The 24483-nt window shown below is 34.3% G+C and overlaps 2 protein-coding genes and 1 long non-coding RNA gene across 3 annotated transcripts; all 3 read right to left on the reverse strand.

Annotated features, from left to right (window-relative positions):
- Window positions 1–9891: 9891 nt before the first annotated feature.
- On the reverse strand, window positions 9892–10680 carry LOC122609073. The gene is made up of 3 exons (XM_043782132.1): window positions 10373–10680; window positions 10055–10252; window positions 9892–9952 (listed from the first exon to the last, which is right to left on the reverse strand). Exons 1-3 carry the CDS (start codon window positions 10678–10680, stop codon window positions 9892–9894), a joined length of 567 nt encoding a protein of 188 aa, XP_043638067.1.
- A 507-nt stretch (window positions 10681–11187) lies between these two features.
- Window positions 11188–16475, reverse strand: LOC122607736 (26S proteasome regulatory subunit 8 homolog A-like). Its single transcript, XM_043780765.1, has 9 exons — window positions 16192–16475; window positions 15110–15207; window positions 14762–14986; window positions 14578–14640; window positions 14319–14482; window positions 13328–13484; window positions 13129–13227; window positions 12319–12429; window positions 11188–11646 (listed from the first exon to the last, which is right to left on the reverse strand). Exons 1-9 carry the CDS (start codon window positions 16391–16393, stop codon window positions 11506–11508), a joined length of 1260 nt encoding a protein of 419 aa, XP_043636700.1. The 5' UTR covers window positions 16394–16475; the 3' UTR covers window positions 11188–11505.
- Window positions 16476–18883: 2408 nt separating this feature from the next.
- LOC122607737 lies at window positions 18884–20688 on the reverse strand. Its single transcript, XR_006325084.1, has 3 exons — window positions 20367–20688; window positions 20112–20198; window positions 18884–19125 (listed from the first exon to the last, which is right to left on the reverse strand). It is a non-coding gene; the product is annotated as an uncharacterized LOC122607737 (long non-coding RNA).
- Between the last annotated feature and the right edge of the window lie 3795 nt (window positions 20689–24483).

Here is a 24483-nt window from a genome sequence, read left to right on the forward strand (position 1 = left end):
TATTATGGTGACATGATATGCCACTATGGCACTGTCTAACCGAGAGAATGACCTGAAATGACTTAATGGGCCTAAAGCCCATCAACAACAAATAACAGCTCTAGGGCCTATCTGCCAAGAGCTATGAGACAACGAAAATTTTACATCCAAAATTGGGAGACTTAATCCTGTGTGATCTAAACCCAACCCACAAATTATTTTTTATCCGCTCTTACATATTGATTCTCTCGAGGGCTTGTTACAACCCTGTCGAAAAGATCAAGCAGGAATTTGTCTCTCTTGTTTGTCAATTCAACGGTCACATCCTTGACAAGAAAAGAGGGAAAAGTTTTAAAGATTTATAAATACTTTTCTCTAAATATGATGTCAACAACAAAAATAAAAATTATACATTTTCTGCAATTCATTCTTGACCGTTAATTCAAAAGAAGAGAAAACAATGGTTGTCAATTCAAAAGTAATCGAAGTAAGCTAAGAAGGAAAAAGAGAATTGCTTTTATAAGAATAGGACCCGTCGGATCGGAATGTGTAATCGTCGGATCGGAATGTGTAATGGGGGATCGGAATTAAAAAAAAAAAAAAAGATGAAAATAAAGTTCAAGTTTAAAATTTTTGAAGAAAAAATTTTATCCTTGAAGTTGGGGGAGTATGATGACCCAACAAAATCCTATCCGAGAGCACATATGTCAAGTAGTTTGGAGAGAAATAACAAGGGGCTTTTTGTGTGCTTTCTTTAAAAACATAAACTGAAGAAGTACCCAGCAAATCCCCAGCCACGACTGAGCTGAATTCCCAGCCAATCCCAGCCGCATTCGAGCCGCATTCCCAGCCAAACTTGAGCTATATTCCAGCCGATCCTAGCTAAAAGTAAGCTGATCCCAGCCGAATTCTCAGCCCATAAGAACTCAATTCTGGTTTTATTTTCTTAAAATTTTCAAGTAATCGATATCCCAAACGGCTGTGGATATCCAATACTTCCCTTCACAAAAGTATGCAATAAGAGATTTGACATCTAATCGATATAGACCATGATGCTGACCCTACCAATCATCTGTGAAGTGCTGATTAAGCTCATTGAGAACAGTAAACACAATAATCAGGATAGACTGTGACTGAACATTTCAGTTCACGAGTGGTATTAATAATACATAACAATCTATCAAAAGATAAAGCACATCACAGGTTAAGGTTAGGGCGGAGAGTAACTGAACCCGTGCCTCCAATGGCTGTATTAGTAACATTTGCAAGTCTAACTGAGGTGTGTTAAGGTGAAGCAAGTTTGGTCAAAATTTCTTTATTCCCTGTCATATGATGAAAAGCACCATAATTTATCATCCAAGAAGAATGTGTATTAAGACAAGCATAATTACCTAAAGATGATGATTTATGGAAAGCAATCTGATCCTTAGAATGTTGGGACGAATGTGATTCAAGTATTGGCAGAAGCCACATCAAATTTAAGTTCAAATCAGAAGTATTATCCTTCATTTTATCAAATAATAAAACAAACTGCTGGAATAACAGTATAGCCCAAACTAACAGCAATAGCCCGTCAATAGTAGCCCAAATCAACAAGTCAAAGACACGTGTGATTACAGTTAACATGATTGCGTTAGTACAGATTCTACATAACTAATAATCAGGACCAGCAAAGAAACAACTCAACAAGCAGTCATAAATTTCCAAGGACAATGAGTAAGCAATCAACTGAAGGAACCATCTAGTCAAGTGAGACACAGCAAATGATTCGACTAGTCTTAAATTCAGCAACCAGATGGAATTTACCCAACTAGATCATAAATCAAAGAAAAAAGCCAAGATAGTACACAAACAGATTGTCGCCAATATGAAAGAGGATGGAGGCAGCTAGGCTATTTTATATTTTATCAATTGCTTTTTTCCTTCTATAAACGATACATATTCACCTAAACAGGTAGGCAAAAGGCCGACTGATTAATCCTATACTAAAGAGATACATTGGCCCTAGAATATTTTTCAAATTTTCAATTTTAAGCTCTAACATAAAGAAAATTAAAAGTTTTGCTAATGATAATGCCAAATGTGCGATTAATTAGATGACAGAAGCAAACCCTGGCAGTGAGGTTCTTCTTTGCAGGAGAACGATTTGGGAAATCTGAAAGTTGTGGCTTGGATTGTATCTCCTTCAGTAATGGCAGCTGGATAGAAAAAACTCATAACCGTGAGCGTGATACGATATTGCTACTTTGCTAGTAGTCAATAACACAACTTATTCTGATCAGAAGCACTTGGGAAAGAGCTACTTGCTTATATGAGATTTTCAGATAATCATATAACTTACCACACGTCTACACTCAATATTCTCAGACTCTTTATACACATGTGGAATAGAGTGAAATGTATCCCAAATGTAGTGTCTAGAAAAGATAAGGCAAGTACATCTCTACTAGATGGATTCTACGATGCATTTGTCAATTATCATTAAACCTGACTTTGGTGCATTCTTTTGTACTATTTTGGGGAAGATTTATAAAGTCTTACACATTATTATTATTATAACTAATATAACAATTTTATGAAACCAAAAATCACAATGTGATACAGGGAGCAAAACAGGACTCCGATTCAACAAGAGCAACTAAAAAAGTCAGACCCGATTGCCATGTAACTGATGTAAGGCCGACTAAATATTAATTTCAGGGAGAACAGAAACATTACAACGATTAACAGAGCAAGGATCAATAGCAAAACTTACATTCTTTAAGCCAAACAACTATCAATTGTTTCGAATCACTACTAATTGACTGATGCCTGATAAATAGACCACTGACTGTAGCAAGACAAGTAGCCCTTTAATGAGATTTTTAGACATTCATATTAACTTACAACTCTCAATATTCTCAGACTCTTTACACGCATGTGATAAAGAGTGAAATGTATCCCAAATCCAGTGTCTACGTATATGAAAGAACAGAAAAGATATGGCAAGTACACTCTCCAAGAAGGATTTTACTATGCAAATTATCATAAGATGAATTCCTGACTTTGGTGCACCCTTTTGTACTACTTCGGGGAATATTTAAAACGTCTTAAACCTTACGCAAGCATTAGAACTGATAAAAAAAAAAAAATTATAATTCCTAAAAAGCACAATGTGATACAGGGAGCAAAACAGGACTTCAATTCAATAAGAAAGCATCAGAATAAAAAGTCGGACCCATTTTTAATATAAAGCCCACCAAATATTAGTTTCAAGAAGCATCACAAGGATTAACATAGCAAGGATCCATACCATAATTTACATTCTTTAAGCCGAACAACTATCAATTGTTTCGAATCACTACTACTTAGACTTAGACCACTGACATAAGCATTCATATATAGGGATAATTGCATCTAGATATCAAATTTACATCTGTTTGTAACCCACAAAGTGCAGCTTCAGCCATAACAGCAAGATTAAGGGCATTTGTCTCTTCCACACGGGCTTGCTCAGCGGCATTACTAGCATCCGTTGTTTGTTGAATAGCGGCAGGCAGCGATGAGATCGTCCTGTGTCGGAACGTCTATCAACTGCAGCAAGTCGTCTCCACGCTTATCCACAATAGTGGTCAGACTGTCACAGAGAACATTCAGCTCATTTACTTTTTCTCAGATAATCCCTCGTAGTTTGGTGGACAATCAGCAAGATTGATACTCTTACAATGAACACAAGGAGCCATTTTTTTATAAAAAAAAATTTAGAAATCTTCTGCTGAATATATGAATTTCAAGAGAAAAGTGTATTTCATTGTTAACAGAAAGGGGGTAAATACCCTATTATAGGCTACCCAAGGGACTCATCCCGACTACTAGCAGTACAGCGCACATTAATAAAACAAAACGGTTAATTAATTGGAATGTCATCCAACTTGTCTCAAATATCTTTTTCGGGGTCTCAACAAAAAAAGTTTTAATATAAGGAAAAAACCCGGCTAAAAAATGTATAAAGGGGTTTCGTGTAAGTTCCAGGTAACAAGTTAATTTTCAATCACATTTTCCTTTTCTTTTAAATCGTTTATTTCACCCGTGGAATATCCAACTCATTTTCACTTAAAATATATTCCACGTTTCCACTTACTCATTTACTTAAAACAACAAATATATGCATTAACACATTTATTTATGATCTTGATGTTACTGATCTCACGCTTCTTGCAAGAATTGTAGTCAATCTTTGGCAAATATGAATATAAACAACAGCTTTAGGATAGTACTAAATAAACCACCAACAGATTCTGGTGAATTTTTCATTTTCCGGTAATTGTTTCAGATTCCGGTGACACTTTTTCAACAACTTTTCAGTTTCCGGTTAGAGAAAATGAAAGAATCCAACACATAAGGCAAAAAACACATGTACAAAACATTGAATCAGAAAATAAAGAATAATTGTGGAAAGAAAAGAATCACTTTTTATAGCAAATAAAAGAATCAGAAAAGAAAAGATAGGAAGAAAAAAAACATTAAAAAAATAATAATTTTGGATCTGGCAATTTTGGATCTATCTATTTGTTATCTTTCGATCTTCCCAAAGCGTCATCAAACAAATCAAACTCAAACCTGTATTACACATAATATGTTTCTGGCTTTGTAGGTTTGTCAAAAATGGCTTCACCCATGGTGGTGAAGGCGGGGCAGAATCCAAAGTTTGAACAATCACCACCATGAACAACCATCGGAGATATTAACGGATATGGTGAAGAAAGCGGCTTCAGCCATGATGGTGACGGCGGAATCCAAAGTTTGAACAACCACCACAATGAACAACCATCGGAGATATTAAAGTAGATGGTGAAGAACCGTTGGAAAAGACGACCGGAAGCATTTGAGCCGCAACCATAGTTTAGACCTGATATAATGTATATATATTCTAAAATTTTGAGATATATATCCTGGATCTTGGATGTGTGTGTGGCTTGTTTGACTGATGAATGAATGTTTATCAAAAGTGGCACGTGAATTTCAAACGACGTGGCAGGTGATTTGGCATATAACCGGGTAAAAGTAAGGTTATTCGGTAAAAAACCCTTTATACATTTTTTAACCGGGTTTTTTCCCTACATTAAAACATTTTTTTGTTGAGACCCCAGAAAAGGTATTTGGGACAAGTTGAATAACTTTTCAAATAATTAGCCCTAAAAAAAAACACTAAAAGGACTAATTCCTTCAAAATATACTCAATGCATTTATGACTAGTCTTGGATCCACTAATTTTTTTGTCTTCTCTTTATATATAGGATTAAAGGAAGAAAAAAAAAAGAAACACCTACAAGAACTCGTCCCTACAGGAACTAGTGAAACAGTGAGTACGAAGTACGAGTGGAGGACTAGTCCCACCCAATGGTGTGGACTATTCCTCCAAGCCGGACGAGTAAGGGACGATTGACATTGGGTAGCCTCTTAGGGACAGTTTGATTCACAGAATGTTTTTGATGGAATTGTAATCTGTTAAAGGAATTGGAATTTAAAGGAATTGTAATTTGAAAGTTTTAAAATATATTTTGTGTTTGGTTTGTGGAATTTGATGGAATTTTGTGAAATGAATTAAAAAGTAAATCATGTAAAATGACAAATTTATCCATAAATTTACCATCCTTCATATATGTATGAATATATAGGGGTGAGCAAAAACCGAACCGGAAAACCAAAAACCGAAAAAACCCGACAAAATCGAACCGAAAAAACTAAAAACCGAACTAAATCCATTGGTTTGGTTTTTGTTTTCCAAAAATCGAACGAATCGGTTCGATTCTCGGTTTCATATGTCAAAAAACCGATCAAAAACCGAACCGAACCGAACTCATTATATTTTAATTTATTTTATATTTATATCATATTACATTTATATTTATTACTTATAATTTGTAAATATATTAATATATTTAAACTTTTTGTCTTTTTAGTGTACAAATCTATATAAATTATATGTTTTAGATGAAAACATACAATAAAATCAATTCGTTGTATAAAAGTTATATCAATTTTAACACCTAAAAAGTATAATTAGTTACTAAAAAGCATATCTATATTTTAGTTACTATATCATAGTTTTTTTTGTTAACAATTAAAAATTAAAATATATAACATCATAAACAAAAAAGTAAATTTAAAAAAAAAAAAAAAAAACCTAACAAAAACCGAAACCGATCCAAACCAAACCAAAAAACCGAAAAAACCGAACCGAACAAAAACCGAATTCAACGGTTTTGATTTTCTAAAAACCGAATTGATCAGTTTGGAGGTCGGTTTTAGCCAAAAACCGATCCAAACCGACCCATACTCACCCCTAATATATATTATCTACCAATAATTCACTTTCTCACATAGTCACATCTATCCCTTTCTCTCTCTCTCACGTCTCCTGCAACACTTTCTACAGGTAAAAGCAAACATATTTTTTTCATTCTTCCTTCAAAAGAATCTTATTTTTTTTAGATAACCCATATCCATCAAATTAAAATAAAATAAAATACAATAGCCTGAGGGAATTCGCCAGTTCAGTGGTGGTTGGTGGTGGCTGGTCGCGGTGGTTGTTGGTTGTTTGTGGTGGCTGGCGAGGTGGTATTTAGTCAATTAATGAACGGTGTTAGTAAGTGGCTCAGGTGTTGTTTCTCATCCAACAAAGATGATGGTCAATGGCCGATTTTAACCACCGACGGTGGCTGTCATGGCGGCAGGGAGACACTTCATTATTGGGTCAGGTGATTGGTGGCGGTGGTTGGTGGCAGCATAGCATCGGACGTTGGTAGATGTAAGCTCAAGAAGAAAAATGTTTTTTTTTATACTTGTGGGTTTTTTTTTTTTTTTCAAATTGTTCAATTCCATTGGAATTTAAAACTTTCCATAGGTTTTGTGAAGGAATGGTCAATTCTTTGTTTCAAGGAATTTGAAGGAAAGTTTCAAATTCCAATTCCATGATTTAGTCCAAACAAACAAGGTAAAGTGTGGAATTCAAATTCCAATTCCTAAAAATTCCTGTAAATTCCACGAACCAAACACCCCCTTAGGGTTTCAATTCAATTCCTTTCTTTTTATCGTCTAGATACTTGCAAGTTCTGCCCTTTATTTTCAGTTGTCCAAATTTAGCTCTCAACTTTTCCTACACTTGCCAATTTCTTCATAAAATGATTCTCATGGGAACTTAGTTTGAGAAGATCCAAGTTCAAGTCTTAACAAACACCGGATTTATCATTATTTATCGTCGTGACTAAGGGTGGATGGATTGATAAGAAATTACTAAACTGCTTGCTTTCTGTTTTTATATAAGATGTTGTAATTTTAGTAACGAAGAAATAGAAATATAATATAATTTTTAAATATTTTGTTCAAATAGAATTAACTTCGATTTGTAAAGCAAAATTATATTAAAAAAAAAAAATTAAACTGCTGAAAACGATTTATATTAAAAATAAACAAAACTCACAACCAAGCAAGGAGCTAAAGCTAAGAGAACACCTAGTTTATTCTCCAATAATCAATATATTGCTATCTCACTTGAAAATAAATTGCCTTCATTTTTTGTCATAAAAATATACTAAAAGGTAGTTGATCAGAGGAAGACGAATATTAGTCTAAATTGAGAAGCATAACAATGCAATGTTTTGGTTACACCCTAGTTAAGAATTAAGATAAAACATAGTTACAACATTTGATGTCCAAATCATATACGTGAAACGTGTAATGGATAAATCACTAAATACTGACCAAAAATCTAATCCTATGAAGACAATGTTAAGATCACAACAACCCATTACATAAGTCATCTTTCCTATCATTGAAAAAAACAGTCATCTTTTCATATCTTACAAGTTTTCCTAACAAGTGAGTCAACTTTGGACGCAATCTTTAACCTACTCGACTGGCACGTGATTAGCTTGTATATTGCAAGCACAATGTTAATGTTAGTACCAAAAAGATTTTTTTTCAAATTATTAAAGTTTTTTAAGTATAGGCCTATAGGGATATAATTGGTCATTATTCTATGAGTTGGAAAGATTAGTGACTTTCGAACTGTTGTTACATTTTGCACCTGTAAAGTTGGCCACCTCTCATTTATATGGGGTTTGCTTATGTAGTTATGTAAATAATAGTAAATTTTTCGAGAGAAAAACAAAATGTGGTCCCAACTCAATTACACCACAACAATGCCAAAAGTGTAATGTTTCACCTCAAAAAAAAACGGCGTAGTGGAAGTAAATCCCGACCACCCCACCATCCATTACAAACTCTTTAACACCCACACCATAACCTTTAGCTTTTGTTCATAACATCAAAAAATTAAAAAAACAAAAATCAATTCATTAAGTAGTGATTGGTATGAACTCTACAACAACGATACCAAATCCCGAGGTAGAAATTGCTTCCATAAAGAATAGAGAATTAATAATCATACCATAACTTTTAATAAATCTACCACTATAATGCATTATATACTTGTATTGTGTGTTATATCAATTGTACAGTGACACAGTGTGATAGATTACTCAAAAGTTGTGGTACATGTATGTGTTCCTAAAGAATATGGTAGAATAACAAAAACACTAGATGTAAAACCCGTGTTGACACACGTTACTAAATGGCAAATTAATGGATATCGGGTTTAAACAAACGATGAATGAGTATATCTAATTGGAAATGAATTAAGTTTCCAAATAGTTGTACACAGTAATATCACGATCCATAATCGATTTTGTAAACAGTTTGGGCAAAAAGATCTTCATTGAATTAACCAGTTACTCATATGGAACCTATGGAACCTTTGGAGTACTGTAAAAAGATTCTTGAATGCCTATCTTCCGATGAGCAGAATGCACAAACAAAAAGAATAATCGACGCAGCCATCAAGACAATCCAAGATAGACTTACAAAGAGGGATGACATCCGAAAGCTCACAGAAGTCACGCTCACTTGGGGACTTCTTACTCCAGCTGTTCCAAGAGTGTCCGCAAGAAAGTCACCCATTAGAAAATGTTGTATACCGAAAAGGAGGTGCGCATGGATTAGATACAACCGAAGCAACATTAACCCCATCTGACTTTGCTGACAACATTAAGGCTCCGTCAGATCCACCACCACGTGACGGCTGGGTGTGGCATCCAAACAAACCAAGTAAGGGGGAGAGGAGTCATGCCTCCCAATTTCCCATCCTTCCCAAATTCCACCAATCAAATACCTCCAACTCAATTTTTCTTTTCATCCCTTCCAACCATCCCTCACAACTATTTTTAATGGCATTCATGACTTTCCCATCCCTCCCAAATTTTTTTTATATTTCATTTAATTTAATCAAACAATTTCTTTTTTAATAAAAACTTAAAATATTTCATTCAAATTAAACTAAACATTACATAAACATAAATTAAAAAGTACATAAATTTAAATTCTAAAATTCTAAAATGAAGACAACTAAATCAAACTCGCAACTGATGGTGGCTGCATCGCTGGATCGTCAAGGAATGATAAGTCTAAAGCCGATACATGCGCCGTGAGATCGTATCGGAGCCGATGATGCACGTTCTCGTCCATTATCTCCCAGTTTGCTTCCGGGTTATAAACTTTTGGCACCGGTGGATCCATAATATGAACCGGTGATATCGCCCGCCCGTTGTCTTTGATGATCATGTTGTGAAGTATAGTACACGCAGCGACGACTTTTTTGATCTTCTCCTTTGTCCATAGCCGGAGGGGACGGTCCAAGATCTTCCATTTTCCCTTGAGAACACCAAAGGCTCGCTCAACATCCTTTCTTGCAGCCTCTTGTAGTCTTTTAAATTTCTTTTCATCTTGTTCCACTGGATGAGGATAAGCTTTAACAAACGCAGCCCACCTAGGATAGATTCCATCGGTAGTAACCGCGCTTGTAGTCATGTCCATTTACGCTAAATGAACTGTCTGGCGCGGATCCATTACGCTCGTTTTGAAACAACGGCGACTGCTGCAAAACATTGACATCGTTGTTCGATACAGCAGGACCGAAAAACAAATGTCAAATCCACAAGTCATAAGAAGCAACACACTCAATCATAATAGTAGGTACCTTGTGATCACCCCTCGTGTATTGCCCCATTCGATGTGTGTACAATCAAGACTACCAAGCATTCCTGGAATGTGGTGTCTTTCTTCATGAGCTTGTGTGATGAGAGCCAAGTCATGAGATGTAGGCCTACGTAAGAACTTCTTTTGATACAAATTGACGACCGCATCACAAAAGTACTCCATGCTCTCGCGTGAAGTTCTAGCAGCCATACATAAATACTAGTCATACGCGTCTGAAGGTTCACCCGTAGACAGTTGCTTGATCGCCGATATGCACTTTTGAAGAGCGGCGCAACTTTTTTTACCCCGTGCGTCGTACCCCTCTTTAAAGTAACTAAAGTTGGCTTCAATATCACCAACAATCTTCAAAAACAACCTCTTGCTCATGCGAAAACGATGACGAAAAAATGGTTCGTCAAACTTTGAGTCTTCAACGAAGTAGTCACGCATTAGTATCGCGTAAGCTTCTTCCCGGTCTCGATCGATATACCTACGAGTGTCGGTAGAGGTGCCGGTATCTTCAAGCTCGGCGTACACTTGGTTAAAGAACTCAAAAGTACTCCCCGTAGACAATTTGTCTAACTCCGTGAGAACACAAAATGAAGAAGATGAGGAAGAGGAATCCATTTTTTAGTAATGTGGTGTTTGTTTTGGTGAAAATGTGAAGATATGTTTTTTGTTTGGTGATTTTTTAGTTAAAAATGATGTGTATTTATAGATAAAGAGGTAGGAAATTTATTTATTTTTAATTATGCTTCAAACGATCAAAAGATGCTCATGGACCCACCACAAACGCTCCCCCACGCTCCTCTTAACGTTCGAAAATTGCCATCCCTCGCAGGGCTTTCAACCCGCCGACCCTCATGCCGCTACCATGCTAGCTTAATGGCGCCGGTGTTCCTTCGGCGACATGTCATGCCGTTGGGCATGTCGATGACCACTCCTGTCCCCTAAGTATGGGAGAAAGGGAAAAGGTCAAGGAAGATAAATTAACCACAAAAGTACACAAATATTATTAAAAAAATATTCCTCTTGTCCCACAAGACCATAGGTGGCGGTGGACACATTCAAATTAACGAAGACAGAATAAGTTTGCAAGAAAATCCAAGTTATATTAGAAAATATGCACAAAACTTAACTAAAGACAATAAACTTTAAAGCATGAACGAAGCAGATAAGCCCAAGTTATTCTAGAATCGTTGTTTACAAAGGAGATGAAGTATTTGAAGTCTCCAATAATAATAGAACAAGGACCCCAAATTCCCAAAACATCATAATGAACAAGTGCAAAAGGTGAAGTCGACTCTAAGCTACACAACATCATAATGAACAAGTGCAAAAGGTGAGAGAGATAAGTCATGGCTCTCAGATATGGTGTGTCACCACTCACCATACCAAAATCCATTTTTGAAAAAAAAAAAAAAAATCTCTTCTCCGTATCAATGATAGCACTTATTTCCAGAGCTTGCGCAGTGACATGTTTTTCTCTGTTTCTTTTTTCATGACCTTGGCCACTGCCATCTCAAAATCTTCTTGTGTCACATGGACTCTCCTTTCTCTCAAAGCAAACATCCCCGCCTCTGTACAAACTGCCTGTAAAACCAATTAAACCCCAACTTTCCCATTATCATTTATAACCAATCAAAGGCCCGTCAAAACTTTTAACTATCAGTCTGGTGATGTTAGTGTATTACTTGCTTAAGCCCTTTAAAAACTTCGTTTTGCAAATCTGTGTTGTAAAATGTGAATAGAAATGAAGACGGAACACATAGAATGAACAGTCAGAAATTGACGAAACAAATGAAACTTACTTTCTATTGAAAAACAAGCAAGAGTTCAAAGGAAAGTGATAAACTGAGTAACTAACTCAAAGGTAAGACTTTCAACCCATTTACTATGTATGGGTTAATGGGTAGATTCAAATAATATTTTATCTCTACTGGGTCAAAAATAACAGATCAATATTTTGTCTCCGGTCAAGCATATAGAACCAGATTAGCTTAAAATGATAACAGATCAAATGGGCCAAAAGTCACCCAAAATCATGTTTTTCGTAAACAATATACTTTTCGTTATCGTATTTAACTGACTCAAAGAATGTACAGAAAAAATTAACCTATCACCCAACCCGTGATTTTGGAACCTGCAGGCTAAACACAGCAGGGAAGGTCCCCGTGTGGTTTTGATAACATGAACCTGAGCTTGCTTGTGAAAATCAAGACGGTTCATGCAGAAAGCTTACAGAGAATCATGACAGGGGCTAACCTTAAGTTCTGCACCAGAAGCACCATTCATTTTCTCAGCAATCTTTTTCAGATCGATGCCACGCATTAAGTTCATCCTTCTTGAATGAATTTTCAAGATATCGAACCTCGACTGTAAGGTAGACGTATGTAAATTAGAGCAATAAAAAATATTTACGCAAACTAATATCAAAGAAAAAAAACACAAAAATCCGTTGATTAGATTCTATAAAATTAATCAACGCCCATCAAACAATTACGATATACTGTCAGGCTTAAAATATTTTGGACAAATTATACCACTTCCACAATATAAACCATCAGATAACTACCAAAGCCTATGGGAGATGCATTCTCATCGGGTGGAAGCAATCAGAAATTAGAGAAGGAATACTCAGGCGCAAATTTCAACTGATACAAGTTATGTATTATTACCTTCAACAAGTCAAATGGGTTAAGTACGGGAGTAAAGAATGAAACGGAAAAAAGGTCAAACATCACGCAAAGTGTGTTTTACTGCATTCAACCTCCTAAAGTTTACTCAAAAGGTAATTTGTTATTTGTAAAAACACATTATGTATTTAAAAATTTATCAAACTAACAGATAACTATTTGGTGAATAATTATAAAATGAGATTCAAGTATTATGGCCTTTTGACCCGTGTTAGGTACTAACGTACTACCTGTTTTGAGCTGATAGCCAACCCACCTGACTTGCCTCTTTTGCCAACTTTAACAAATAATGAAGGACATGAAGTTGCAACTTTGACTAAAGGGGAACAAGTATAAGTAACAGAAAGGCAGGACTATAACTACTACGAGTAATACTTACGTCTTCATTTGGATTTGGAAACTCAATCTTCCTGTCGATTCTTCCAGGCCTCAGAAGGGCCTGATCTAGTATATCAATACGATTTGTAGCCATCAAAACCTGGGAACATTAAACAGACATGTGTAACATAGATTTTATTTAACATTATAACTACAGAGCTGATTATTCATTAGCTTCAAACTTGAAGTGCAAAAAGTACCTTGATCTTGTTTGATGCTTCAAATCCATCCAATTGATTAAGAAGCTCCAGCATGGTTCTTTGGACCTCACTGTCGCCATTCCCGCTTCCTGACTCCATTCGAGCCGATCCAATACTGTCAATCTCATCCATAAAAATAATCGATGGGGCATGTTCCCTGCACGAGAGAAAATAAGCAAACTTTCTAAGAGATATGCAGAGACAGTAGCAGAAGAAAAAACTAGGAGCATATCAACTCTGAAACTGAAAATGCAGAAATTAAAAAAGAAAATGGTAATCAACTAATGCAAGAGTTATGGTACATAGCAAACTAAATGTGAACAAACAACTAATAAAGGAACTTCCTGGCCACAGTTTTCATCTTCTCTTGCTGAATGACAAACTGTCCACGTATTCAAGAAGTCTCGTATCGCATTACGCTAAAGAGAGGGTAAATCTCAACATAATTCCCATCAAAAATCTGTTGAGATCCATATTTGAAAGTTGCAAACTTTTCTAAAGGTCTCATAGTAGGTGGGTCAGCACGTAGCATCCTATGTCAGGGTTGAGCCAGAAAGGGTAATTTTTATCAAAGGAGGGTCGTGTTGACCAGCCAACACTCTTTTTTTTTTCCTTTTCAAACTATTATTAAGGTATTATAATAAATTAAATTTTTTACATAACTGTAGGCATTTAGATACACTTTGGGACACTTTCAGCCTTTTAGACCTTATGACTCGTTTCATTTTAGAAAAGTCTCCCAAGGTTACCCATTTAATCCTTATTAACATAAACACAAATCTTAGGGATCTAAAATTTGTCACCTTCATTGTTTTCCATAATTACATAGTCAATAAAACCTTATTTTATCATCTTTGACATTTGTGTATTCTCAATAAGTAGAGCAAAGCTTAAATGTAAGGAAGGTTTACGGTTATGTGTGAATAACAGAAAGGCAAACATATATGAAAGCCGTGGAATCATGTATAGGCACAAAATGCAGATTACAAACCTGGCCATTACAAAGAGTTCCCTAACCATTCTTGAGCCTTCTCCGATATACTTTTGTACCAATTCAGAACCAGAGACCCTGATGAAGGTACAATCAGTATGATGAGCTACAGCTCTGGCCAACAATGTCTTCCCAGTACCTGGTGGCCCATATAAAAGAACACCCTAAAAAAGAGTTATCAGAGTAAGTACAATAGTTGGGAGCACAAACGAAACTGTCATTATAATGGGGAATTTGGAGATGCAGAACATAAAAGCACCTTTGGTTGAGCAATACCCAGACTCTCAAACAACTCCGGATGTTTGATTGGAAGTTCAATAACCTGAAAGTGTTCAGAGAATGGGTAAATGTAATCCATGAACACCATAAACTTATATATAATATTATACAATAGCAAAAGGAGAGATTTTCCAAGAACAAATGGCACAAGAAGAAGTAAGAACCTCTTTGATCTCTTTAATTTGCTGGTCAAGACCACCAATCATGTCATATGTAGAATCAGGAACCTTCTCGACTTTCATAAGGTTCACCAGAGGATCTACTTTGCTTGGTAAAACCAAATGAAGCACATAGCTATCATTCTTAAGTGCAACCCTGGTTGTTGGAGTGATCTTAGCAATGTCGATGCTTTTATCAATATCAACCACATATTTACCCTCCGGGTGCACCTGAGAATTAGCACAAGTAATTGTAAAAATGAAATCTAGGTTATAAATCTGATATGTATATGCAAAACTATACATATACTTGTCATGAATATTAAATGTGCACGGCACCACAGTGGCACGAACCTTGACTAGAACTTTTGATTTTCCCATTACTTTGACAACTTCACCAACATAGGAGCCGGGTTCCTGAAGCAGCTGCAACTCTTCCTTAAGCATCCTTACTGCATGTACGTAAGATGTTAAGAGATAACGTTACCAAGTACCAACCAATCCAACTTGTAAGAATGAAGTGTAAAGTATCACATAAGGACAATACTGAGCATCAGAATAAGAACATTCACGTTATGCACTTCAATTTATAATCCTGTTTTGACCACTATATTAGGTAACTAAATAAATAAAGTTGCTTACTTGGTGACAACCTGTGTCGTTCAAATAACAAAAAATATACTGACCAACATAAAGTAGTTATCATACTGAACTTCATAAACACCTGTTTCAAATGAACTTTCGGAATACAAACATCCAGCAGACTAATTGAGAATTCAAAAATAAAATAAGCTCAATTATTTCATGTTCTGGGAGCTGATCAACTTGAACTTATGGGATTAAGTATAAGGCCATTAGCTCAGATATATAAGTGGTAAAAATGGGACTATTGCCTCCTTTTTAATCCTTGGATAAGCCAAAAATAATAAGATAATCCAAATGCCCTGTTATTAGTAGTCAATAAAATTATGGGAGTTTCGTGGGTTCAGTTACGGCTTAAAAGCTGTGTTCAAAATATGCAACAATCATCAGAAAGATGAGTGTGGCCTTGCCTAAAACACACCCAACAACCAAAGACCCTCAAGCAAATTTAGTTTACACAAACCGAACAGATATGTGAATTTGAATGCGGTTTGGTTTTAATTCAAAAACTGAAAAAAATCGAATTCAGTTTTCATGAAAATCAAAACAAAATCCAAAATCAAACTTGGTTAGATAAGCCAAATATCGATCACCCCTTAAAAGAAATTGTATTGTTGCTTATTTTCTTTGGCTTGAAACTTAGAATTGACACCTAATTACCTTATTGTATATCTATACTATATTATAAACCAAAATCATACACTTTAATTAATTAGTAAATCAGACCAGGTTTATTGAATTTTATTTTATTAAATATTAAGAGAAGAGTGAAGAAAAGGGAAAAGTATATATACCTTCGGAGTTTGATTGATTACGCAGGGCTTCAAGGCGATTAAGATTTTGGGTCTTGTTGCGAAGTTGAATCTGAGCATCGTGTATGTGTTGCAGGTAATATTGTTTCAATCCTTCACCTGATGTTGAACTGCATCCTTGTTGTTCTTTTTTGTTTTTTAAATCTGTTGATTCATTCATTGCTGCTACTTCAGCTGTCGCCATTGTTGTTCTTCGTCTGTTTGAGTATGTTTTTATCGAATATATGATATGATGATGTGTTTGATTTATTTACTTGAGAGAGTCGGTTTTCACTTTTCACTTGTTCTTCAAGAAATGCCTTCCCTTCCCTTCCTTCCTTGTTTTTAAGTTTCCTTTTGGTCCTCCAAGATTTACAACTTTTACATGTTTTACTTTATAGATTTTGTGGCCGGAGGTCCCTATCGAATTGTCTCTCTACCTTTGTGTAGAGGTAAGACTGTCTACAGCTTACCTCCCCCATACCCCGTGCAGAGATTGGGCCCTGTTGTTGTACTTTATAGATTTTGTTGTTACTTCCGTCTTTATTTCAAAGGAGATATGTCATTCAGCAGAAAACATTATATTTATTATGTTTTGGACAATATAAAATTTATAATATGTTTTTAATAATATTATAAAAAATTGAGTTGATATTGATCTTTTAATGAATAAACTATTATACATTAGAGAAATTTGATATTATAATTTTATAACACATTAAGATATTATATAAACAAGCATTTCTATCCGGGCGTTGCCCCGGAAGAAAAACAAAACTCTCATGATAAAACTTAGAAATCATTAAGCTGAAAACTAAATTTTTATGTCAAAAGTTAAGAAACTAAAAGTTGTAATAAAAAGTAAAGAAAATGAAACTTTAGTAACAAAAGTATAAAACCAAAATCTATGTGGTAAAAAGAAGGGGAAAAAATAGAAACTTTCGGAACGAGACTTAAAAAAATCAAAGTTATGGTGAAAAAAATACAAAAAATTTTAAAGTTTTGTAGCAAAAGTTAAGAAAACCTGTTATATGTTAAAAAACCAAAGAAAATGAAAGCAAAGATGAAACTTTGACGGCAAAAGTTTAAAAACCAAAAGTTATGTGGTAAAAAACAAAACAAAAGAACGAAAACTTTAAACAAAGCTTTCGTGACAAAATTTAAAAACTCAAAAGTTATGTGGGAAAAAGTAAAACGGGGAAAAGTAAGAAACAACGTTTCCGTGACGAAAGTTTAAAAAGTAAAAGTTACGCGGTAAAAATAATAAAGGAAAACACTTTTTTTGCAATATAAATGCTTCAGATGGGTTGTACCTAATGTTTAAGGAGTTGTAATTTAAATATGAAAGTTGACAGACGTTAAAAAAAGGACCTGATTTGTAGTACTTTTTGTGAGTATACTTAACGGCCGTTAAAGCTATTAATTGTTTTTATTTTATGTATGCTTTGGGGTGGTTGTACCTTATGTTGCACCGCTTGTACTTTTAGCTACAGTAACTTTCCTCTCACAAAGAAAAGTTACTTTTTAGTATATATATATATATAATTATAAAAGATAATAAGTATGACAGAAAAAAAAATTAAAAAAATAACACAAAATGATAATACAAACATAGTTAAGTTAAATTTCCAAAATCATTGAAAATAATAAGTGAGACAAAATTATTTATAACAATAAAACATGATCTGAAATAAAAATAAAAATTAATAAGTATTGCAAGCTAATATTCACAGATAATTAAGTGTATATATTCGAATCCTACCTACTATTGTTACGTATATATATTATGTAATAACAGTTCACGTATAATAATATATATTTTTAAAATGTAACAAACTTTTTTAAAATATAAAAATATCCAATTAAAATAAGTTATCTTTGTTAACAAAATTGGAAATAATTTAATAAATCAAAACCTAAAACGAATTAAATATGTCAAGCCAAATTAAAAAAACAAAAACGAGTCCAATAAAAATGAAATTGGACTGTTGAAAAAATGATAATGGGCCCAAATAAAATTAAAAGGGGCTTGTTACCATTATTTGCATGCAAATTGGTGGTTATTTTATATTGTGATGTTGCGTATGTAGTCACAAAACTTAACCCGTTCATCGTAAGCGGTCTTATCAATACCTTGATCATCAAACAAATTTGGAAAAAAAACAAATAGTATAGAAGGCAATGCCTTTTGATTCTATAATCTAGGAATCACATTGTAATTAGTAAAGTTTGATTCATTTTCTGAGTTAAGTTATTTGTTGTCACTTATTAGTGAGTTTTATTCTATAGTTATACAAATTTAGTGTTATAATTTTAGAGCCATACGTAGGTGTTCGATGAAATGACTAGTCTCACATAAATATTCATTTCTTATTTTTATCAGGGATTATCAAGGTTGTCCATTGATGCAGTGACACCTCACTGTGTAAATTGAAATATAAATCCATTATCGTGATTCGTGAATAGGCCTGGACGATTAATTGGAGTGCAAATGCAGAGAGTTCGCAATAAAGCATCTGTAGGTTTGTTGTAGTTCAATCTGACCCCCTACAATGCATATGTAAATCTTTAACTTTTCTTTTTTGGTATGTTTTTTTCTTTTATAGCTTTTTATCTGATTTAATGAAAAAAATTCATTAATCTGCTCTGAATTTCAACATTATATCATCTTTGTCTTGGTTTATTATTGCACGTATATTATAATTTATTACTTAGTCATTTGCAAAAATCCATGATGAAAGAAAATTATAACACGAGTTAACCACATATATACGCAAAACTATACATATACTTGTCATGAATATTTAATGTGCATGGCACCACGGCGGCATGAACCTTGACTAGAACTTTTGATTTTTCCATTACTTTGACAACTTCACCAACGTAGGATCCGGGTTCCTGAAGCAGCTGCAACTCTTCCTTAATTAAGCATCCTTACTACATGTACGTAAATAAAGTTACCAACCAACCCAATCTTGTAAAAATGAAGTGTAAGGTATCACACAGACAATATTGAGCATCAGAATTAGAACATTCAAGTTATGCCCTTCAATTGAATATAATCATGTTTTTGACAACTATATTAGCTAGGAAACTAATTAAATAAATATAAGTTGCTAACTTGGTGACAAACTGTATCCATAAAATATAGAGCATCGACAAACAAATATACTGACCAACATAAAGTAGCTATCATACTGAACTTCATAAACACCTGTTTTCAAATAAACTTTCAGGATTCAAACATACACACCAGACTAATCGAAAATTCAAAAAGACAATAAGTTCAATTTTTTCATGGGTGCTGATCAACTTGAACTAAAGGGATTAAGTATAGCCCGCGTATTTGCATGTAAATCCAAGTTATTTTAGATGCACCTCCGTACAAGTGCTGCGTACAAGTTCCGGCCAGGATGATTGGGACGCACAAAACTAGACAGGATAAATTTCAAAGCATGATCAAAGCAAATAAATCCAAGTTATTCTAGTCGTTGTCGACAAAGGAGATGAAGTATTTGAAGTCTTCAATAATAAATCCAAGTATTTGAAGTCTTCAATAAAGAGCTCAATTATTTTATTTTCTTTAGATATTCTAGCTATGTATGTTTCAAACAGGTTGTGGATATCCAATACTAACCCTTCAATTTCTAATCAGTATGGACCATGATGCTCTTATGTAAGTGCCAAGCTCAATAAAAACACAATGATTGGGAAATGTTGGCATGTAAAGCACATCACACAAGTGTTAAGGTTAGGGCTGACCCGTGTCTCGAACAAGTATATTGTTACTATTTGCAAGTCTAATTGAGGGGTGTTTAGGTGAAGCAAGTTTGGTCAATATATCTTTATTACCTGCTATGTGATCGAAAGCACAATAATCTATTATCCAAGAATAACAAATGTATTAAGACAAGCATGATTACCCGAATATGAAGATGACGTATGAAAAGAAATCTGATCTTCAGAATCGAGGGACGAATGTGATCGCTTGTTGAAAGAAGCCACATCAGCTAAATGTTCAAATCAGAAGTATTATCCACCATTTATCAATAATAAAACAAAGTTCAGGAATAACAGTAGCCCAGACTAACAACAATAGCCCGTCAACGCTAGTCCAATCAAATAAAATCAAAGTAAAACTAATAGCAAATCAAGAAGTCAAAGAAACATGTGATTACCGTTAGCATGAGTGCCTGAGTACGGAATCTATATAACCAATGATCGGGACCGGCAAAGAAACAAGCAGTCATAAATCCAAGGACAATCAGCAAGCAATCAACCAAATGAACCATCTAGTCGAGAGAGACAGCAAATGATTCGACATTTCGACTAGTCTCAGCTTCAGCGACCAGATGAAATCCACCCAACAAGATCATAGATCAGACAAAAAAACCAAATAAGTAGACATAAATACTTGTCTCCAATATGGAAGAGGATAGAGGCAGCTAGTGTTCCACCAAATTAAGCAGGCAGCAGATGAATCAAGATCAAGAGCAATGCTCTTATACCATGAAAAACTAATGTTCTTTATATTCTGTGCATTGCTTTTTCCTACTATAAGACTATAAACGATACATGATACATTTATATACACCTAAACAGGTAGGCCAAAGGCGGACAATAGATGCTATACTAAATACTTTTCAATGGATACATTGGCCCTAGAATATTTGACAAAATTCAATGTTAAGCTCTGACAAATCAAAATTAAAAGTTTTGATAAGGATAACGCTAAATCTGCGATAAAAAGACACAAGCAATCCCCAGCAGCGAGGTTCCTCTTTGCAACAAAATGATGTGTATCAATATATATAAACAGATAATACTTACAATTCCAGAAGTAAGGGGTCCTCTTACCTGTAATTTGAGAAATATGGATCTTTGAGAATTTGGGTAAAGAGCCCCCATAGGGAATTACCACACATACATCAGTTAAATAGCTATTGAATGTCCCAAAATATACCAAATTAAAAAAAATCTAGAATTTGGGTTAATGGTTAGGCCTACACCTAGACCTGAACCCATACTAAACATAACTATCTCAACTCATTTTGCACAAAAATCCCAATAAGAGACTAAGCAATGAAAAGCAAGAACTTGATATCAGAACTCAAAAAGCATAGTGAATCTTTTCTCATGATCACTGGATTCAACAAAGCGCACAGACTACAAATGTTATACAGGCATTGCCGATGTATTAACACAATAAGAAAGATGGATTGGGCAGCAGTAGCTGACACATGGAGGAAGGGCAAGCTTCATAATAGTGGAAGCATTTGTCCATCATATAGACACGCTAATGCGTCACTACAAGTATTTAGCGAAGCAAATCAGATGTGAAGCAAAGGGAATGAGATACCGTGACAAAAGTGACAATAGTCCCAAAGAGTACCTCCCACCAACAAGAAGCAAATAAGACACGGTGTTGCTGTTGTCGCAAAGTTTCAGCACAAATCATGTCTAGGAGGACCGGCTAATGACTTCTTTGATCCACGTCGCAAGTCTAGCTGGCATCAAACACTAAAGATGTGAAGGAAAAAAAAAGTAAAAAGATACAATGTCGGATTAGAATCTGAAAGACACTACAAGATAGCTTTACATCAACATATAATTAGAGCAGTTATAGCAAGACTGAGTTTTTAGTTGGTTTCAATAGGCAAAGACAGAATGATAGCTTAGAAATATAAATATACACAGTCAAATCGCAAATGTCAAGAATGTTGCAGCTTTAATTGGTATTTCTACAGCCCCAAGTGACTCGCCTACTCGGTCAAATGTAACTATCTGCATACAAACATATAATGTGCTCGTACGAACGTTAACTGGTCAACAAAATCACCTACATCTCTAACTATATTTTAAAACTAATTTGTGTATGAATCATGTTTACATCCAAACGTTGCCCATAAACACATAAACTAAAAAAACAGCTTAATTTATGATGTCAAACAAGCTACTTCTAATCAAAGTGACCATAAAAAAGGGGGGCTGGGAATTGGGATCGTTACCTCCATAATTCAATCAAAACACACAATAAAGAGTTAAAAAAAAAAAATCAAAACAAATGACCAAACAATAATAATAAAGATATCAGGGTGTGATGAAAGATAAAAAGAAAGAGAAATAACCATCATATAATAATATATTATATAAATAAACCACATTCCATTTGATTAATATAAACAAAATAGAAAACAACAACAATTGGAATTGGATCAGTTAGTTCTTAAACTGCCTAAATTAATAAAACTAAATCCATTTACTCTTCAAGCCTCTGGTCGTGGAGTTTCATCTGGTTGTAAGCCAAGATGTCCGGCAAGATCCTTAATTAACGGCAAACTCCCACTCATTTTTGGCTGCCAGACGGACTTGCTCAGCGGTCTCCTTGACAACATTTGAAGCTTCAATGGCGTTTTTTACTGCCTGTACGTCTAAAGGCACATTCAGAGCAGCAGCAAGAACAAGTCCATGAACTTTTTATAGTTGATTCCTTTGAGCTTCGATGGCCTGACGCAGATAGGCGTTACGTTGTTCGGTTATTTGTGTTGCCTGATCGAAACCTGGATTTGACGTTCGACAACTTCTCCGGTTTCTGGTTGTTGTGACATTTTGTTTAGGTTTGTTTGTGGCTTTTGATTTTCAAATGTTAGTTTAGGGTATTGTTGGGAAGAAGCTGCGTTTACTAGGGGTTGTTTTGTGGGGACAATATTTATCATCACAAAACGGCCAGGTTTGAGCCGCGTTTGAAGCCCCAATTCTTACGTTTTGGTTTGATATTCTAGTCTACATCTTTAAAAAGTACTAGTATCATGTGTATTTTAATAAACTTCATTTAAAAATTAATTTTTTTTTTTTAAAAATTAGAAAATTGACCAAAATACAATATAATCTGAATTTAGCACAATGTGTTTTAACTTTTAATTGTGTTTTTTATTGTGTAATCCAAAAACACATTGTGTTAAGTTTTAAATCACAGTGTGTTTTTTATAACGAGTGAAAATCAGAAAATTGTTCAAACACATTGTGATATGAACTTAACATAATGTGTTTTCTAAAAAAAATTAAAAACACATTGTGCTAAATTCAAATCACAGTGTGTTTTGGCCAGTTTTTTAGTTTTCACGAAAAATTTAGTTTTCAAATGATCAAAACCCTTTTAATACATATGTAAAATTCAGATAGTTATGTATTTTTATCAAATTTAAAAGTATTTATAACTTTTTTAACATGACAGTATTTAAGATAGGTAAAATTATACAGTACGGATCATTTTTCCATTTTTAAACTACACACTTGTTTGAGGTGAAATCAAAACTCTCGAAGAATATCCACCCTTTATAATATGTAAAGTGAGACTTGAATTTAGATAAATTCTTCCAAAATCAAAAACCTTATTAATGAATCACCAATCACGCTTTATTTTTTACCTGATTCAAGAGTTTATATATTGGTGTTTATTTGTTTGATTATGAGGGACGATAAGTTTTTTGAAAAATTGTTAAAATCATTCATTTTCACAATCTATATGATGGGTTTAAGGAAAGTTATATGGTAATTATTTCAAATTTATGTAACAATATAAAAATTCCAATCAATTAGAGGACCTCTGCTCTAGATCGCTTGAGTACCGATTAACAGCAACCTTGTATAACGATTTAAACCCTTATTGAAAAGTTTGACTATTTCTATATACGATATTACCATTCTACTCTTTATGAAATAATTCACTCCATTGGTATTTTGAAAAATCTTCACTACCCCCTTACATGAAATATCTTTAGATCAATTATACACCAATAAATGTCGCCGCCACAAGACCACCGTTGCGCCACATTGTGTGAATACCCTTATATATATGTGTGTATGTGTGTGGAGGGGGGGGGGGAGTAAATATAAGGTTGTCTCATATCTTAGCTTGTGTAAGGAACCTCTCACATACAATTTTTTTAACCATAAAATTCGTGGGGGTCATGTGATTTATTTATTATACAATAAATGTAAAAAAAATATGATATGTGAGGTGTTCATACCTAAGCTTAGGTATGAGACAACCTTATACTCACTTTTTCATATATATGGAAAAGTTGTATTAAGAACCCTAAAAATTGCGGGAACTTTTAGGAACCTTCTTTAAATTAGAATTATATACTATATGATTGTTTGCACAGATTCATATGACTATATACTTGATTAAAAATTTCATTTAATCATCTATATAAATTTGATCATCACCAATCGCATAAAAACATTATTTTATATAATACTTGCATACATATGATCGACTTGCTTACATGT

Source organism: Erigeron canadensis, chromosome 7 (genome assembly GCF_010389155.1).
Source record: "Erigeron canadensis isolate Cc75 chromosome 7, C_canadensis_v1, whole genome shotgun sequence".
In the NCBI taxonomy this organism is placed as follows: domain Eukaryota; kingdom Viridiplantae; phylum Streptophyta; class Magnoliopsida; order Asterales; family Asteraceae; genus Erigeron; species Erigeron canadensis.